The 20,545-nt window shown below is 39.5% G+C and overlaps 1 protein-coding gene and 1 long non-coding RNA gene across 2 annotated transcripts in view; one reads left to right on the forward strand and one right to left on the reverse strand.

Annotated features, from left to right (window-relative positions):
• Positions 1 to 20,545, reverse strand: part of LOC103515133 — a 25,870-nt gene continuing 5,325 nt past the window's right edge. The window contains exons 7-15 of the mRNA XM_026827917.1: positions 11,202 to 11,243; positions 10,622 to 10,756; positions 9,516 to 9,741; positions 8,551 to 8,783; positions 7,862 to 8,161; positions 6,804 to 6,910; positions 6,335 to 6,453; positions 1,430 to 1,590; positions 1 to 513 (exon numbers count right to left, since the gene is read on the reverse strand). Coding sequence (XP_026683718.1) covers positions 232 to 513; positions 1,430 to 1,590; positions 6,335 to 6,453; positions 6,804 to 6,910; positions 7,862 to 8,161; positions 8,551 to 8,783; positions 9,516 to 9,741; positions 10,622 to 10,756; positions 11,202 to 11,243 — 1,605 coding nt within the window. The 3' untranslated portion in view covers positions 1 to 231. The remainder of the gene's footprint in view (positions 514 to 1,429; positions 1,591 to 6,334; positions 6,454 to 6,803; positions 6,911 to 7,861; positions 8,162 to 8,550; positions 8,784 to 9,515; positions 9,742 to 10,621; positions 10,757 to 11,201; positions 11,244 to 20,545) is intronic.
• On the forward strand, positions 16,578 to 17,306 carry LOC103515123. The gene is made up of 2 exons (XR_001809674.2): positions 16,578 to 16,660; positions 16,732 to 17,306. It is a non-coding gene; the product is annotated as an uncharacterized LOC103515123 (long non-coding RNA).

Here is a 20,545-nt window from a genome sequence, read left to right on the forward strand (position 1 = left end):
CTCGTGTTTTCGATATGAAATGATCACTTGGGTAGAACATTAAACATATAAAAAGACACGAAGATTTTTTTTTATTCCACAAAAAAATCCTCATTTCAAAATGAATTCCTCAAAGTTTCACAAGCTCTTTATACTCAAGTTGGCTAACACATGTACCTTTTCGCTGACTCAGTTGTCTCATTATCTTCCTTTCTTCCCGTGATCCTCACAGGATCCATACCAGCGGTTGAATCACATCGGGCCTCGCGATGTCTGTGCTATAAGATTATGTATACACTTGGGACACGCAGCCTGTATTGTGCCTGACCATCCAGTGCCTGGTTCCTGTTGATAGATCTGCTTGTACATTTGAGCCGTGTTGATTTTACCGCGGTCTTCCAGTGCCGTAGCGAACTTGTCGATGTCACTCAGATAGGATTGCTCAGTCGCGTAGTGATGGCCACAGGTGAAGGCAACCATCTTGTCCGTGGCAGAGGTCAGACCCGGCTCATCCAAGCTACTCGTCGAATCCACCTGATTGATAACAGCGAAAAGTTCTCGTTTCTATTCTTCGTGATATGACCTGCCTTTTAAGTACAGTAGAACCTCGATTATTTCAACTAATTGGGACCGGGAGGAGTTGAAATGATCACTTTCTATGATATTTTCCTCTGATAAGATAGGATATTCTTTGAAAGATAGAAAAAACAATGGATTTTGGGGTTGAAATAATCGAGGTTCAACTGCACAGATTTAGCACAATTTGTAAAGGAAACCAAGCATCTCCACTAATATTTATTTCCTTGCACATTGCATACTCAAATAGTTTCCAGGCCCTTTGAAGGATAGAAAAAACAATGGATTTTGGGGTTGAAATAATCGAGGTTCAACTGTACAGATTTAGCACAATTTGTAAAGGAAACCAAGCATCTCCACTAATATTTATTTCCTTGCACATTGCATACTCAAATAGTTTCCAGGCATTCACACAAATTAAGCTAATGAGAGGCACGAGGCTTTGAGAACGACCTGCCTCGGTGGCGTAGTGGTTAAAGCTCACGTGGTAAACAGGAGGTCGCGGGTTCGATTCCAGCCGAGGCATGAAATTTCATCATTTATTTGAGAAATTGATTACATAGTAATAGAGTTCTAAGGGTTAGGTGGTAGAGAACGCCTTCAGCGTTAACCTCGCCTAGTTGTTGCCCTTCTCTCAAGAGTCCATTATTATTCGCACTTTGCCATTCTAACACTTTTAACGCCACAACTGTTGGATACTCAGATACAAGTAGCGACTCTATTGTTCTCACGAGGATGAGTGAAACACAATGAGAAATGAAGGAGAAAGTACCCGTTAAATGAAAATCGCGCTGATAAAGAACCGCTCGAGATATTTTTCAGCTCAATAACTTAAAACCAAATCTTCCTAAATAAAAAAAAGGTGAATTTTTACCTGAGGAAACTGTAGACTGATGAATTGGTTGGGTGAGGTAGTGGCTTCCAGAAGGTCCAATGTGTTATCCAGAGTTTCTTTCGAGTTCTTAGCTTGCGGATAGAGATGAGATCCAGGCGTTATGTTCGCCAACATGTCGATAAACTCGGAGTAATTTTTGTCTGATAAAAAGTAAGATTATGGAAATTAAAAAAAAAAAAAGGAAAGAAGAAATACAGGATTGGAGAAAGCCCTTTCCGAGAACGAACCATATCTGTTCAGGATCAAGTCCGTCCCGGGCGGGAATCAAACCCCGTGACATAGCACTTACAAGGCAGGCGCTACCCTCTAAGCCAGGGGTGCACAAACTCAAAGAGACTGCGGACCGCATTGGACCATAATATGTGGTCGCGGGCCGCATTCATTTTGCAGCTATAAAGTGCACAATCATTGAGTCAAAATTGAAACTTAAACTATGTACCCTTACCTTTATCAGATAGTTTTTCCACCAGGGAGTTGCACAGTTTACAGTTGAATTTGGTAGAGAACTTGCCGAGCATTTCAGTAGCGCTTACAAGCCAAGCCTAGCTCTGTTCATAAACGCCTCCACTTACGGGATCAGAAAAGTGTCCATTGCAAAGGTCCATGGTAGAATAGGAAAACCGAATGGTAGGAAGCGTAGGGATTTCCCGTGGTATGTCTGCCATATTGATTGTACCATGCGGTAATCGGATGACACGTTTTGAAGTTTTGAATGTCACCAGCCGACCTTCTAGAGATCGATTCCAGCCGAAGCATGAAATTTCATCATTTATTTGAGAAATTGATTACATAATAATAGAGTTCTAAGGGTTAGGTGGTAGAGAACGCCTTCAGCGTTAACCTCGCCTACTTGTTGCCCTTCTCTCAAGAGTCCATTATTATTCGCACTTTGCCATTCTAACACTTTTAACTTGTAACGCCACCACTGTTGGATACTCACATACAAGTAGCGACTCTATTGTTCTCACGAGGATGAGTGAAACACAATATGAGAAATGAAGGAGAAAGTACCCGTTAAATGAAAATCGCGCTGACAAAGAACCGCTTGAGATATTTTTCAGCTCAATAACTTAAAACCAAATCTTCCTAAATAAAAAAAGGTGAATTTTTACCTGAGGAAACTGTAGACTGATGAATTGGTTGGGTGAGGTAGTGGCTTCCAGAAGGTCCAATGTGTTATTGAGAAGGGAATTTGCATTTGGCTTCAGAAACGTTCCAGCACAAAGCAGACCTGGCCAGGCAAATGGGACAACATGGTAAGCATGTTCACTTGTAGAGATACCCTCCTTATGATGGGCTTATCTTAATTGACCAAGTCATGTGTTATATTGTAGTATTGACCTAATCAATGTTTTCAGTTCATACAGTGCAATAAATTGGCTTTTTTCGATCTATCTAGGCAGCTAGGTCATATTGACATTTACAACTTTTATATTAACTAAAAAATAGAGATTTGATAGAGGGAACTGCAACTAATGAGGTCTTGTCATCCAGAACTCAAAGAGAGAATAAGGACAGGATAGGATAGGAGAAAGCCAGCCGTTCCAAGAACAAAACTGTTTAGGTATGATAAAATTCGGCTATCACTTACAAGGTAGACCCTCCAATTTAAAATCAAAAAGTTCCCCTTGGGCGGTAATCGGACCCGCTCTTACGAATTTAAAATGAATGTAATAATGAAGAGAGAATGGTAAAACCACATTTCGGTAAATTAACTAATAAGGTCTTGTCATCCAGAACTCGAAGAGAGAATAAGGACAGGATAGGATAGGAGAAAGCCAGCCGTTCCAAGAACAAAACTGTCTAGGTATGATAAAATTCGGCTATCACTTACAAGGTAAGTAGACCCTCCAATTTAAAATCAAAAACCCCTTGGGCGGTAATCGGACCCGCTCTTACGAATTTAAAATGAATGTAATAATGAAGAGAGAATGGTAAAACCACATTTCGGTAAATCAACTAATAAGGTCTTGTCATCCAGAACTCGAAGAGAGAATAAGGATAGGATAGGAGAAAGCCAGCCGTTCCAAGAACAAAACTGTCGTATGATAAAATTCGGCTATCACTTACAAGGTAGACCCTCCAATTTAAAATCAAAAAGTTCCCCTTGGGCGGTAATCTGACCCGCTCTTACGAATTTAAAATGAATGTAATAATGAAGAGAGAATGGTAAAACCACATTTCGGTAAATTTTCAGGTTGGTGGTGGTTTGTCGACAGGCTACGGAGTCCTAGAAACTGCATTCAAAGAGGCAGAAGAAGAAGCATCTGTGCCGAAGGAATTAATGACAAATCTGACACCCTGTGGCTCCGTGTCTTTCTTTTTCGAAAGCGAGCGTGGCCTCTTCCCGAACACAGAATTCGTCTTCGATTTAGAACTGCCCTTGAACTTTGAGCCCAAAAATAAAGATGGAGAAGTAGAGACTTTCGAATTGTTAACTGTGGAGGTAAGTATGTACTTGCTGTTCTGTGCACCAAGTCACCAACCACCATTGTATAAAGTTATAAACGTCTAGATTTTAAATGGTATATAGAAAAAACCATTGACAATACAGTTTAATACTACAATAAGTCAGCATAACATAATATTGACCTCGTGACTTCAATGGTCTGCCATTGAATAGCGAGTCTGGATTCTAACAAAATGACAAGGTGACAAATAACCCCGATTACTCGTTTTCCTTATCTTTCAGGATGTACTTAATAGAATTCAAACTCCCGACTTCAAAACAACAAGTGCCCCCGTAGTGTTAGATTTCCTCATCAGACACGGACTTATATCGACGGAAAATGAAAGGCATCTTCCTGAAATCATAGAACTGTTACATGTACCACTGCAGACGATGTATAGGTTCAACTCCACGCCTCTTCAAATTTGGACATAAAATACCTAACCGAAATTGGCACACAAATGTATTTCATGATCACTTGGGTAGAAGAATCTCCAGGAATAAAATAGATGACAAATGAAAATGTGAATACTATCAATTTTAGTCTTTATTACTCGTGTTTTCGATATGAAATGATCACTTGGGTAGAACATTAAACATATAAAAGACACGAAGATTTTTTTTTCTTATTCCAAGACACGAAGATTTTTTTTTATTCCACAAAAAAATCCTCATTTCAAAATGAATTCCTCAAAGTTTCACAAGCTCTTTATACTCAAGTTGGCTAACACATGTACCTTTTCGCTGACTCAGTTGTTCTTATTCCACAAAAAAACCCTCATTTCAAAATGAATTCCTCAAAGTTTCACAAGCTCTTTATACTCAAGTTGGCTAACACATGTACCTTTTCGCTGACTCAGTTGTCTCATTATCTTCCTTTCTTCCCGTGATCCTCACAGGATCCATACCAGCGGTTGAATCACATCGGGCCTCGCGATGTCTGTGCTATAAGATTATGTATACACTTGGGACACGCAGCCTGTATTGTGCCTGACCATCCAGTGCCTGGTTCCTGTTGATAGATCTGCTTGTACATTTGAGCCGTGTTGATTTTACCGCGGTCTTCCAGTGCCGTAGCGAACTTGTCGATGTCACTCAGATAGGATTGCTCAGTCGCGTAGTGATGGCCACAGGTGAAGGCAACCATCTTGTCCGTGGCAGAGGTCAGACCCGGCTCATCCAAGCTACTCGTCGAATCCACCTGATTGATAACAGCGAAAAGTTCTCGTTTCTATTCTTCGTGATATGACCTGCCTTTTAAGTACAGTAGAACCTCGATTATTTCAACTAATTGGGACCGGGAGGAGTTGAAATGATCACTTTCTATGATATTTTCCTCTGATAAGATAGGATATCCTTTGAAGGATAGAAAAAACAATGGATTTTGGGGTTGAAATAATCGAGGTTCAACTGTACAGATTTAGCACAATTTGTAAAGGAAACCAAGCATCTCCACTAATATTTATTTCCTTGCACATTGCATACTCAAATAGTTTCCAGGCATTCACACAAATTAAGCTAATGAGAGGCACGAGGCTTTGAGAACGACCTGCCTCGGTGGCGTAGTGGTTAAAGCTCACGTGGTAAACAGGAGGTCGCGGGATCGATTCCAGCCGAGGCATGAAATTTCATCATTTATTTGAGAAACTGATTACATAATAATAGAGTTCTAAGGGTTAGGTGGTAGAGAACGCCTTCAGCGTTAACCTCGCCTAGTTGTTGCCCTTCTCTCAAGAGTCCATTATTATTCGCACTTTGCCATTCTAACACTTTTAACGCCACAACTGTTGGATACTCAGATACAAGTAGCGACTCTATTGTTCTCACGAGGATGAGTGAAACACAATGAGAAATGAAGGAGAAACATCAAGGGATTCAATTCATTTGATTAAACTATTGGTATGCAATAATTTCCATAGGTAATAATTCCGGTCGTCCGGGTGTGACGGAGGCCAAAGCCTACACAGGGCTGTAGCGCCAAATGATGATGAATAATTCCGAACTTTTTCTCGTATTTCTGTAGGTAACATTAAATTATAAGTGTTATAAATTATGTATAACCAATAAGGAGTCTAAATTAGTTCTAGTTCAAGTGTAGACTTGCGTGCGAAAAGTAACAGATTATGGAAGTTAACAAACGATTTTTTTTTTCAAGGGGTTAGATAGAGGAAACTGTTGTTAACTATTCAGGTCTTATCGTCCCGAAATGGAAGAGAGAAGTAATAGAGGATTTTAGGTCCGTCCCGGGCGGGAATCAAACCCGTCACATAGCACTTACAAGGTGCTACACTCCAAGCTAACTAGGCTGGCTTGAACAACTAATTCAATTCAGGTACTTCATTTAGATGGCCGCGTAGGAAGCTAACAAGGCTGGCAACAAACAAACTTAATGTACAATCATTAAGTTAAAATTAAAACTAGGTATGTACCCTTACCTTTATCAGATAGTTTTTCCACCAGGGAGTTGCACAGTTTACAGTTGAATTTGGTAGAGAACTTGCCGAGCATTTCACTTCCACTGAGAAGATCTTTCTTATCTTTCAACTCATACTCACTGAAAAACGAGCAGAGAACAAAACGTAGACATATGTAAATACTAAAGGCCAACGCTTTACTATGTTGATTTCACCCGTTTTCATCGAAGTTAAGCTACGTCGAGCGTGGTGGGTATTTGAGAGAGTGACTATGAGGGCACATAAGCTACTGTCTATTTCTGTTCTCTAAAATTTATTGTTGCCAGCACGAGATTGAGATTTCGGGGTCTACTCAATATCGTGCTGGGAACAATAAATTTCAGCGAACAGGTAAGTGGGTTTTTACTACTACGAAGTAGCACCAAAAGGGGGCCCCTTGAAAGAAGACAAAAATATACTTGTAAGAATAATCAACGAAAATACAACTTACCTTAGTAATAACAAACTAAGAGGATACGAAAATGTGTCCCAATGTTTGAGCAGCAGTTCTTCCAGTTTAGCCACAGGTAATTCTTGAGACAACCAGAAGGATAGACCCTGAAAATCAAAAATGTTGGAATGAGGTTGAGTATACCATACCACCCTCTAGTGGAAATGCAAGTTAAAATCGACGCCAACGAACTGTAAATGAAGGATGAAAACAAATTGTAGCATAAATACTAATTTTCTGAGTAAACATGAGGTAAAATTTTATCAAGAAAATACGCTCTAGCCGGGAGTCAAACTGCCAAACCTCATACCAAACTGGACATGAACCGCGGTTATAAGATAAATACCTGACGCACTTACATAAAAAAAAGTCTTCTTTTTCTTCGCCTTTTCCCATGTACAGGCGGGGTCGGCGTTCTTCGTCAGCCTCTCAATCAGCCCTAACTAGGGAGTCTTCTTTTTCTTCGCCTTTTCCCATGTACAGGCGGGGTCGGCGTTCTTCGTCAGCCTCTCAATCAGCCCTAACTAGGGCTTGAGAATACCACTCTCTGGCGGAAATGCAAGTTAAAATCGACGCCAACGATTTGTAAATGAAGGAAGAAAACAAATTGTAGCATAAATACTAATTTTCCGAGTAAACATGGGGTAAAATTTTATCAAGAAAATACGCTCTAGCCGGGAGTCAAACTGCCAAACCTCATACCTAATTGGACATGAACCGCGGTTATAAGATAAATACCTATCTGATGTTGACGCACTTACATAAAAAAGTCTTCTTTTTCTTCGCCTTTTCCCATGTACAGACGGGTTCGGCGTTCTTCGTCAGCCTCTCAATCAGCCCTAACTAGGGTGATTGCCTTGGGCTGACATTTGGTTTCGGCTACAAATTTTACGAGTGGATGCCCTTCGCACTCAAACTTTGCTATTTAAGCAAGGGAAATTCAGGCTGGTATACTCCTGTTTAAAGTCCCCCAGCCAGACTAAGCTGGTCTACTCCCTGTTTAACGTCCCTTAGCCAGACTTCTTTGGACAAAAAAGTAAAAAGATGTTTTGTCTTACCTCATGCAAGAGCAACATAAGCGTATTACTATCACTGGAGCTGTTGAGCAGGGATATGTAGAATTCGAAGATCTCCACCACTGCATTGATGAGATGCTTGTTTTCCTCCTCACTTCCCTGGACGCCGCTGCACACGTGACTCTGACAAGCCCCCGAGATGTCTTGCTTGAGTACGGTCAGAATGTGCTCGGACGAGTGCTTGTTGTTGGTCGTGTAGGAAGTGGACTCGAGCTCAGAGATAGATTCGGAAAGGGACACTTCGTGCTCGTTGTTTAGATCTTCTTCTGTGGTGACGTTCTCCTGAAAAGTCAATAATGAAATTGGTCTCATTATTATGCTGTTGTTGCAAACGTCTTCAACTACCACGTCCATCAAACTGTGTCAAGGCCAAGGAAAACTGCAACTTCTTCAGGGCGGCTAAATAGAGAAGTAGGGTCCAGGTTTGTGCGGTTTGCTGTACATGCATACTTCACCCAGAAGAAATGAAGAGGGAGCAAAATATTTCAAGTACTGAAGTATACTATTGTATCCTTCCGGCACAGCGTATCAAATAATAATAATAATGTTTTTTTTTTAATATTCTTTGACATCAAATCCTCTCATGAGCCTAAACTAAATCCGTCTAATTATTTATCGTATGGAGATTGATAATTAGTAATCATTACAAACAGAATTAAGTTCAAACTCACATCCGTTCCATTCATATTCAAATCCTCCGTAGTGCTCAGTAAATCATTGGAGCTCGTATTGTCCAGGTGGTCTTTATTCAACGGCTTGGTATCGGCTGATGGGGTCAAGGATTGGGGTTTGGTTTGGTCCTCGTTTATACTGACTGACGTCATTGTGTCTGGTGAATCTAACAGATCGTCACTTTCATCCGAACCGCCATCTTGAGATGTGATGGACAACTCCTCGGCACCGCCTGGAAATAAGGGAACAAAAGAAGTGAGTTCCGGTTGTTTACTCGCTGCAATGGCATTTCCTTAAAGCCATAAATGCCCCTTGGTTGGTTCCAATTGAGTACGTTTAAAGCATGAAAAACTAAATCCGGAAGATCATTGAAAAATGACCTACTAGTCAATTTCTAGCATTTGAAACAAACCAAACAACCAACCATAAGCAGATATTTTTAGTATATTTCTAAATTTAGGGGCCCCTACATGCTCGGAGGTGGGATATACGCTAGTGGTGTGGCCGGGTGTTTACTCGCTGCAATGGCATTTCCTTAAAGCCATAAGTGCCCCTTGGTTGGTTCCAAATGAGTATGTTTAAAGCATGAAAAACTAAATCCGGAAGGTCATTGAAAAATGACCTACTAGTCAATTTCTAGCATTTGAAACAAACAAACCAACCAACCATAAGCAGATATTTTTAGTATATTTCTAAATTTAGGGGCCCCTACATGCTCGGAGGTGGGATATACGCTAGTGGTGTGGATAACACTTTGTCGGAGGTGGGATATACTGAAGGATCCGTAATAGATAATGGTGCCTCGAAGTAAAAGTTCTAGGGCCAAGTATTAGTTTTAGGCTAGTAGGAGATGAAAGAATGGTGAGAGTTTGTTGGAATTCGAAGATGGGCCAATCAGTTGGTAAAAAGAACACTGACCTACGGGCATATCTGTTTATCTGTAATGAGTAGGTACTAGTTTTACCTTGCAAGGAAAACATATGAATGTCTGAAATACTATCACACGAGGACTGGATTTGGACCGAATTGTCCACATCAACTGAGCTGGATACGTCAGACTGGTGAATCTCAATACGCACATCTATCTCAGGCTCAATGGGGGAACACTTGAGATTATTGTTGACCGTGTCGTGTAGAATCTCACACATCTTCCTCCGACACTGTACACTTGAGTTACTTTCAGGAGAAACCTGAAAGAAGAGATGTAATGTAAGAACTTTGACACTAAACCTAACTTCTTCTTCCTGGCCTTTTCTTACTTAAGTAGGGTCGGCGTTTCTTGTCAGTCTCCTCCAGGCAGCCCTCATGTCCTGATAAATTTTTCTCACCCAGGTCTTGATTTACGCAATCTTTCCACCTTTTCTTTGGTCTACACTAAATCACACCGTACAAAATCTGAAAGAAGAGATGTAATATAAGAACTTTGACACTAAACCTAACTTCTTCTTCCTGGCCTTTTCTTATTTAAGTAGGGTCGGCGTTTCTTGTCAGTCTCCTCCAGGCAGCCCTCGTGTCCTGATAAATTTTTCTCACCCAGGTCTTGATTTACGCAATCTTTCCACCTTTTCTTTGGTCTACACTAAATCACACCGTACAAAAGGCCCACTCTAAGGCTTAGGTGTAGGTTAAAACAGCCCTAATAGTCGGGTTAAGCTACGAAACCTAACTACAGCCAGCCAAGTTAGCTTGGAAGGTAGCGCACCTGACTGTAGTCGCGGGTTTCATTTTCATTTCTGCCCGTGGAAAACTTTATCCTAAACAGATAAGGTTCGTTCTCGGAACGGCTGGCTTTCTCCTATCTTGTCCTCCTTCTTTCTTCGATTTCGGGACTTTAGGTGTAGGTTAAAACAGCCCTAATAGTCGGGTTAAGCTACGAAACTTAACTACAGCCAGCCAAGTTAGCTTGGAAGGTAGCGCACCTGACCGTAGTCGCGGGTTTCATTTCTGCCCGTTGAAAACTTTATCCTAAACAGATAAGGTTCGTTCTCGGAACGGCTGGCTTTCTCCTATGTTAAATGTTACAGTTCCACTATCATACCTCTTAGAAAAAAAAATATCTCTCGGGTTTACCTGAAGCTTGTCAGTTTGAAGGTCCTGGTTCGAATGTTTGAGCAGAGCGTACAGCTGGTTTTTGAGCGCTATGTCGTAATGTTTCTCGAGCATTTCAATTTTGGCCACCGCCTGATAATTGTTCAGTTTTGATGCCTGAAAAGACAACAGAAGTGTTTGACTGGGTTTTCAATAAACGTGTGTAAAATCAGAATAGACTATAGCATCTTCATCTTCTTTGACTAGATTAAACGCTATTATTAGGTAAGCACAATCCAGCTCAAATACCACTGAAACCTCATCTTACCCCAATACACTGGCCTATATCCTATTCCATAAGGACACATTTAGGGGCCCCAAGAGTGTACAATTCGAAGCGTGAACCTCCCGTCAATCTGTTGACCGAGGGGTCCCCAGGCGAAACCTTGCAAGTCTGCCTCTGAAAAAGTCAGTATATGCGTCACTGCACCAACACCAACAAGGATAAAATTCAATGCTTAGGTTAGGATTCAAACCCGTATTCGATTTATTAGCGCAAGCGTATCAACCATTACGCGAGACAGGTAAAAATATGACAATTTTGTATCATGCTTGGACTTACGCAAGACTTGACAATGCTTGTCTCATAGAAGTTAAAGAATACTTCCAGAGCGTAGTGAAGTGACAGAGGTTGAAATGTATTGGACGAATCCAGACTGGTTAAAGTGTACGATTTGAAGCGTTAACCTCCCGTCAATCTGTTGACCGAGGGGTCCCCAGGCGAAACCTTGCAAGTGTGCCTCTGAAAAAGTCAGTATATGCGTCACTGCACCAACACCAACAAGGATAAAATTCAATGCTTAGGTTGGGATTCGAACCCGCGTCCGATTTATTAGCGCAAGCGTATCAACCACTACGCGAGACAGGTAAAAATTTGACAATTTTGTATCATGCTTGGACTTACGCAAGACTTGACAACGCTTGTCTCATAGAAGTTAAAGAATACTTCCAGAGCGTAGTGAAGTGACAGAGGTTGAAATGTATTGGACGAATCCAGACTGGGTAAACGTTTCAGCGAGTGCTGTACAAGAGGTTTGGAATCCGGAGGGACTGAAGAAGAGGTAGGTAACTTGAGAACAATCTGAAAAGCAGAGAAATCAAGGGATTCAATTCATTTGAGGTGGGTCGTATGTCTAAACCTAAAGCATGAATCTGAAAGAAAACAAAACGACAAAAGGGTTGGAATTAAACCCGCGTTTTTGATGCAATTCACATAGAGTTTGCCCGTTTTGTTTGATACAAGTAGGTTCACAATATGTGAACCACAAGTAGGTTCTACTTGTGTCAAACAAAGCATACAATTGTTAGTAACATACCACACGGTTATAATTTTTAGGGGCACTGTTCGTCGCATGGGTAACGCCCTTGCTTGTCGAATAGAAATACAATAGATGTTTCATAGCTATGAAAAAACAAAGGGTGTTTAAGCTTTTCACTGACAACAATTCTAACTAATAGCTAATAAATCTCCTAGTATGACAACAGGGTCGATAATTTCGCTCTTGGTTTGTAATTTCTTGTATTTGTGTACATTCAATTACAAACAATAAATAGTCTAAATAAATAAACTTACACTAATTGTACTAGATGAGGCAAGTGAACTTTCTCTGTGAGTGACAAGTTAGATACTTGACTATTCTGATGCAAAAGAGATGTGATATAGGTCAGTAGACGATCTGTAAATCCTGCCTCTGCTAATTTGAGAACACTTTTCAGCGGTTGACACTTGGATAGTTTATACAGGGTGACAGCGTTTTCCTAAGTGAACTTTCTCTGTGAGTGACAAGTTAGATACTTGACTATTCTGATGCAAAAGAGATGTGATATAGGTTAGTAAACGATCTGTAAATCCTGCCTCTGCTAATTTGAGAACACTTTTCAGCGGTTGACACTTGGATAGTTTATACAGGGTGACAGCGTTTTCCAATATAGGTTAGTAAACGATCTGTAAATCCTGCCTCTGCTAATTTGAGAACACTTTTCAGAGGTTGACACTTGGATAGTTTATACAGGGTGACAGCGTTTTCCAGATTTCCGAATTCGAGCTGTTTTTCCGCGACAGTTTCCAGAATCATTTGCAAATCCAGACCGAATATTTTTGCCAATATTTCCGACTTTTCCAGGTTTTTCTGTTCACGGATATATTCAAATACCAGAGCTCCAGGTGTATCGCGAGGTCGTAGATGATAAACTGATTTATTAGTGACTATGACACACGTCTCCTGATGATTAAGACTGCCCATATCTTCCAGACAAATCTTGTTCTTGGATTTGGACGTACTTTGGGAGGATATACTTTGACTAGACTCTGTATCCCGTACTTTCTTCTCCTGGAAACATGGAATAAGGGAGATGTTTTAGAACATGGAATCAGTTAAGCCCAATAACTTTTGGGGTTTTCTCATGTATTTATGACATAGGTACTTTAGATCTTAGACCCCATGACTTACCGTGTTAGCGGGACATCTCAGCAAGCATCGGACTATCTCTTCGTGTTGAAACAGCTTTTGGGGTTTTCTCATGTATTTATGACATACTTTAGACCCCATGACTTACCGTGTTAGCGGGACATCTCAGCAAGCATCGGACTATCTCTTCGTGTTGAAATGTAAACGTCTGTATGAAACTATTGGTATCATCAGGAGGTTCTGTGAGAGTTTTCTTGAGGATAGGTTTGAGCACAGGATGAGTAGGATCATAGAGATGACATAACTTGAGTAATATATCTTCACTGAGTGACTCACGTTGGAAATCAATAAAGTGTAACACGACAGAAGATACCTTGCTTGTAGAATTAATAGATTCTCGTAGACATTGCTCACTCATTAGATCCCAGAAGCCGTCAATAAAATGAATGGGACACCCGGTATTGTTTTGCATTTGATAATTAATCAATTTTGCAAGCACTGTAGCGACCTCTTGTATGAGCCCTCGGTACTTAGCTAGGAACTGAAGCATAATACATAGACGACTCTGTGCTGCTACATTGACAGCCAAGTTTTCATCATATGAGTGATTCTGTCGTAAAAACGCGAAGAATTGAGCTTCAAGTCTACTCTTGGAATCTGGTTCCGAGCGTTGTAACTGTTCTGTGTAGCTCATAACACAGAGGTTAGACAAGTGAACTAATCTCATGCTCTAGAGCTTTCACCAGCTGAGGCTCTGACATATCTTCCACTGTATTGAGACCTAGCTGTCCATGGACTCCCCAGCCCCATGTGTACAGTTTGCCCTGACTGGTAATAGCTAGGGAGTGGTACTGTCCTGCTGATATAGACACAACTCTGATATTAGCCAGGGCAGGGATGATGCGAGGGTGAGGACTTTGGTCTATGAGTCCAATACCAAGCTGACCATACTGTGATGATCCCCACGCATACACACCAGAGGATGTCAACACCAGGGTGTGAAGTCTACCACACGCCACACTGGATACATCTATTCTCATTATTAGCATCTGGTGATGTGACCTCACTATTGAACTCTGCTAAAGCTGCATTCTTCACTTGGTTTGAGTAGCACATCATTCGGTTTCAGTTTTTCCAAATTTCAAACGGTTCTCAAGTTTTCAGGGGGTGGCAACTTTATTATTAAACACCCTGTATAAAAGAGGTAAGTATTATTGAGGCAGCTTACCAAGAGGAAAACACAATCACCAGAAGACCCATCCTTGAAGATTTCCAGTGACATGATTTCACCTTTGACTTTGGTTATTCCTATGCATTGACCTGAAGATAAATCTACAAGCAAGATCTCACCATTACTTCCCCCAATTATTCCTGAAATAGAGGGGGAAGATGAAACATTAAACATCTTTATTTAATAAATGTACAAATAGTAGAGTTCAAAACTGGCCTACCTGCTATTTACACACTACCCTAGTAAGAAGTTGGAACACATTTATCAAATATGGAGCTTGGTGCACTCATTCTTAAAATCAAAATCTTGCAATAATGATTTAGCCCAATCTATTTAATTAATCATTCATGGGGTTTCCATTTATTATTTTTAATTCCACCACTGTCAAGGAAAAAACTTACCTATATCTTTATCACACAATGTGTTCTCCCACCAGCACAAGCAGCAGGGAGTTAGATTTTCACAGTTGACATTTTTCCCCTGAATGGAGAGTGTTGTTATGTCATTCAATGACCATGCAACATTGCTTTGAGAAGGCTCTGAGTTCTGTATAATAGAGAGTACAGGTATAATGTGAAGAGAACAATCATAGCTTGCTACCAATAGCCAGGAAGCACTACTGGATTGAAATGTAATGGCATTTATCTTTTTGCTTGAGTCATCAAACCATGGGATCCACTTGACCAAAGGTCCAACTGGGTCAAAGTTAAATTTGTAAAAGAGCAGCTCTCCTGACCTGTAAATAAATTGAAATTTAATGAAATTTAACTATTCTTATAAACATAGTTGAGACTTTTTTTTACCTTCCACTCAAGAGTCCAGTATTATTACTTGTTCCAAGAAAGCAGCAAATGGTCCACCCCAATGTACCCAGATGTTTATAAATTATCCCAAGTTACCTTCCTAGTAGTTGGCAGTGTATAAACATTTTCTGTATCTAATACATACATATCTCAAGTCATTTGAGCCCTAACGAGTCCCTACAAGCCCTACAGAACCTGAAAGAGAAAACGGATTAGTTCAACACACAAAAGATCCTACAAAGCCCTAACGAGTCCCTACAAGCCCTACAGAACCTGAAAGAGAAAACGGATTAGTTCAACACACAAAAGAGAACATCTATGAAATAAGAACCAGTTTCTGTGGAGTTTTCCCCAAAATTGGCCCTTTGTTCATCGACTTTCTCAAAAAGACATACGAGTAAACCCAACTACAAACTCGCTTTCACGCAAATTCTCCTCGAAAAAAAAATGCATTTAACTTGGCTGAAGATCCAAGTTAAATGAAGGCCATACACACACCCGCCACCAAACATTTATATTTCCTTCTCTTCTATTTGGATACTAATCGCGTTCATTTGCCATCGACTGATTTTTAGTTGCTATGGATAAATATACACTTTATATTTCCTTCTCTTCTATTTGGATACTAATCGCGTTCATTTGCCATCGACTGATTTTTAGTTGCTATGGATACAATATACACTGGAATGCAAAAAAATTAGGACAGTTTTCATTGAACACTGTTACAGCCATTTTAAAGTTTAACCTTTAAAGTCAATCTGTTCCAAATTTTCTGCACGTCAGTGTATTGAAATTAAAATGTAAAACTAGGAGGACGTTTAGGATCCCGCTTGCGTAAAGTCATTTTTGGGGATACTCATTTTGCTTGTAAGCTCCAATACCCACAAAAATTTGTCAAGCACTTATGTCACCATAAAAAAAGCAAAAAAAAAACTAATAGATGGTAATATCAATTAACATACCCCAGAACCAACGCAAACAGATCATTTCCTTGGTAGTGTGAATAAGAACAACAAGCACTTATGTCACCATAAAAAAAGCAAAAAAAAACTAATAGATGGTAATATCAATTAACATACCCCAGAACCAACGCAAACAGATCATTTCCTTGGTAGTGTGAATAAGAACATCATTGAACAGTGTTACAGCCATTTTAAAGTCAATCTGTTCCAAATTTTCTGCACGTCAGTGTATTGAAATTAAAATGTAAAATAAAGTCAGAAATACACATTGCGCTTGCGTAACCAGGAGGAGTTTAGGATCCACTATGCATATGAATTTTAAGAAGAGTCATTTTTGGGGATACTCATTTTGCTTGTAAGCTCCAATACCCATAAAAATTTGACAAGCACTTATGTCACCATAAAAAAAGCAAAAAAAAAACTAATAGATGCTAATATCAATTAACATACCCCAGAACCAACGCAAACAGATCATTTCCTTGGTAGTGTGAATAAGAACATAGTTTGATATTATTAGCACGTTTAGGATCCACTATGCATATGAAAGCACTAAAAGGAACTCCTAATCATTAAGGCACGACTGTGCATTCGGCCCTTATCAATTTGATGAATTTGAGGTAGACATTCTAACTCCTAATCATTAAGGCACGACTGTGCATTCGGCCCTTATCAATTTGATGAATTTGAGGTAGACATTCTAAAAGTAGGCACATTAGAATTTTCTGATTGATTCCACCCCATATCGTTTGTTTCACATTGTAAACCAATGGGTACTGTTGATGGATTGATCTCATCTGGTAGTACAAGAGTAATATTTGATAAAGTTAGTATATTTTATTTAAAAACCTTAACAGTATAATTGTACCTATATCTGTGCATTTTTTTTTTCTTTCAGTATTCTCCCCCCTAATCTACATAGCTTTAGTGAGTAAAAACTGCTCAGCACCTCTGAAACTGAGTCACTTTTTAGATTCCCTGTATTTTATTTTTACTACCGCAATGATGTGTTAACAAGGGTCAGCCAAAGAGCACAACTCATACTCTATGTCAGTTTAGAATTCTAGATCATAACCAATGTAGGAAGTTTTCCCCCATCTGTCTTTCAAATTTATTTCCATTTGTTCTTTTTTATATGTATTATTTAGTGTAAATTTAGTCATAAATGAAATATTAGAATAATGATTTATATACTCATAGTTGGGGATTTTTCAAAATACAATACTTACCTAAAAAATATTCAAACAGTTGCAGTTTGAACTCCTGGTTTGACATTTTTTAATTTTCCTAAGCAAAATAATGTACACGAATCGAATAAAGAGGGGATGATAATTGGGTATTTATTTACGTTTTTCAGTCATAGAACTGGCAAAAATAGATAAAGAGGTTTAATGTGTCAAAATATGCTAAAGGGATTTCATATTACATTACGACAATATTAAAGCCTTATATTATTTATTTACTTAAATTTATTTACTCATTTAATTTTATTTATTTATATGAAAATGGTGTCTACTGACAAGGACCTACTCAAAACTCATAGGTACCTAACTATCGAATACTCATTTAGGTACCAACCCCCATTACCTGCTTACATGCCATTATGGGGTATGAGCCCAAGATTTCCCTCAACTTACTAACATTTTTTAATTCTTAAGCAAAATAATGTACACGAATCGAATAAAGAGGGGATGATAATTGGGTATTTATTTACGTTTTTCAGTCATAAAAATAGGGATTAAATTAAATTATCTCATTAAATTAAAATAAACAGTTTGTAATAGAACCAATAGACGAGAAAAACTTTTTTTAACAAGCTGGGTCCGTCCCTCCGGGAATTTTTTAGCCCGTAGTTTATTCGATCGTGGTTAAAGAATACCTATGTACCTAGGTACCAGAACCAATAGACGAGAAAAACTTTTTTTAACAAGCTAGGTCCGTCCCTCCGGGAATTTTTTAGCCCGTAGTTTATTCGATCGTGGTTAAAGAATACCTATGTACCTAGGTACCTAATTTGTTTAATATTCAGTTTATTATTATTATCATTATTATTATTGATTTTACTTTCATGTAATGATTTAAAATCAAGACTAGAGCCCTTTATTCCTTTTAATGTTTCCTAATAACTACCAATATAGTACTGAAGTCACCCATCCATTTATTGGCCTTGCTCGGCGTAGCTTAACAAAGGTGACGCTAAAACCGGTCTTAAAATAACGACTGAAGTGTTATCTAAAACTTTCTCGCTTTGAGTTCATAGGTCGTCGCGACAAATTTCAAGATCAGAGCTCATTTGTGTGAGAAAATGTGAAAAAAATCCCCCAAAAACCAGTTTTCTCGGTTTTTTGGCTTTATGGTTTTTAGGACAAAATTTGCACCACCATTTTCGTGTTCCTGATAAAAAGACCTTTAATTTGATATATAGGTCGACCAGGTTTGGACAAGTCCTTCTATGGGAACAGACAGACAGACACACACAAAGACGATACCGAAGCGAATACAATAGCCCGTTCACAATACCTTTTTTTTTATTACTATCGTAATAATAAAGGAAGGACGGGCTAAAAATGGTTATAAAGATCGGTGATCGTACTGTAGGTAAACACTCGGTGCGTGGATAAAATGAGATATTTGGAAAATCTTACAATCCACCAAAAACTGTGACACTAAAGGCAGGAACACACTAACATTACGTCACGTTACTTGAGCTCACGTGAGGTGATAGTAATGTGGCTGTCCTGAAGGAGATTACCTACAATAGACATGAGAATCATATTGGGTTTACTCGCATGTAGAACACATAATTTACCGGTATTCCAAATGCCGTCAATTTGAAAAATTGAAAGCAAAAGGAATACCAAAAAAACCTGAAAAAGAAAACGGATTAGTGACATCCTAACAAAGCCCTAACAAGTCCCTACAGGCCCTAACGTGTCCCTACAAGCCCTACCGAACCTGAAAGAGAAAATGGATTAGTTCAACACACAAAAAAAGCTCTATGAAAGAAAGACCATTTAGCAAAACAGCCATTTTCTCATAGATCTCCTCACATATGTACATACGAGTAAACCCAACAGCTTAAAAAAAGTCCCACCACCAACCATTTATCCTACCGTGATTCCTGATGCGGTGATCCTGAAGGACTGGGGCAGAGTGCAGTGTATAGAAGTGCCTGTACTGAATATGCTGCAGATGGTCTGGTAGTCTGAAGATGGTCTGGAAGTCTGCAGGCAGTCTGGAAGTCTGCAGGCAGTCTGGAAGTCTGCAGGCAGCCTGGCAACGCAACTTTGTCACAAATGGACCAAGCTATAGCTTTCTTTGCCTTTAGAATTAGACTGCTCCGCCCTGGTTATCCACAGTTCCTCAGGAGTATCACTCGTTACTACCGCTGTAATAACTGAGCTCTTGAGGCAAAGATCTGGAAAAAACACACCTGAAGACTGCTGTTTTTACTTCATCAGATTCTGGTGTTACGAAATACCTACCTATGTAGTCTATGTACATTGTACATACGTAGGTGGAATGAAAACTTTGTTTCGCTCCGATTAAACAAGCTGGGCCCGCCCATCTGGAAAAAATAACACTATTATTATTAGTTAAATAGGTACGTCCGCTTTCGCCCGCCCCAGTTGGCACAATGTATTATTCCTATGCCCCATTTTTTTATTCCATCACCCTCAACCAGCTGATAGTCATGAGTTCATAATTTTTCTTTATTCGATCGTGATTAAAGAAAATCAGTACCTATGTACCTACCTAAACCGGTCTTAAAATAACGACTGAAGTGTTATCTAAAACTTCCTCGCTTTGAGTTCATAGGTCGTCGCGGCAAATTTCAAGATCAGAGCTCATTTGTGTGAGAAAATGTGAAAAAAATCCCCCAAAAACCAGTTTTTTTTTTGGCTTTATGGTTTTTAGGACGAAATTTGCACCACCATTTTTGTGTTTCTGGTAAAAAGACCTTTAATTTGATATATAGGTCGACTAAGTTAGGATAACACTTTGTCGGAGGTGGGATATACTGAAGGATCCGTAATAGATAATGGTGCCTCGAAGTAAAAGTTCTAGGGCCAAGTACTAGTTTTAGGCTAGTAGGAGGTGGAAGAATGGAGAGAGTTTGTTGGGATTCGAAGATGGGCCAATCAGTTGGTAAAAAGAACACTGACCTACGGGCATATCTGTTTATCTGTAATGAGTAGGTACTAGTTTTACCTTGCAAAGGATTTGGACGTACTTTGGGAGGATATACTTTGACTAGACTCTGTATCCCGTACTTTCTTCTCCTGGAAACATGGAATAAGGGAGATGATTTAGAACATGGAATCATTTAAGCCCAACAACTTTTGGGGTTTTCTCATGTATTTAGTACAGCCAGCCAAGTTAGCTTGGAAGGTAGCGCACCTGACCGTAGTCGCGGGTTTCATTTCTGCCCGTTGAAAACTTTATCCTAAACAGATAAGGTTCGTTCTCGGAACGGCTGGCTTTCTCCTATCTTGTCCTCCTTC

This window comes from Diaphorina citri, unplaced genomic scaffold (genome assembly GCF_000475195.1).
Source record: "Diaphorina citri unplaced genomic scaffold, Diaci psyllid genome assembly version 1.1 scaffold1283, whole genome shotgun sequence".
Taxonomy (NCBI): Eukaryota; Metazoa; Arthropoda; class Insecta; order Hemiptera; family Psyllidae; genus Diaphorina; species Diaphorina citri.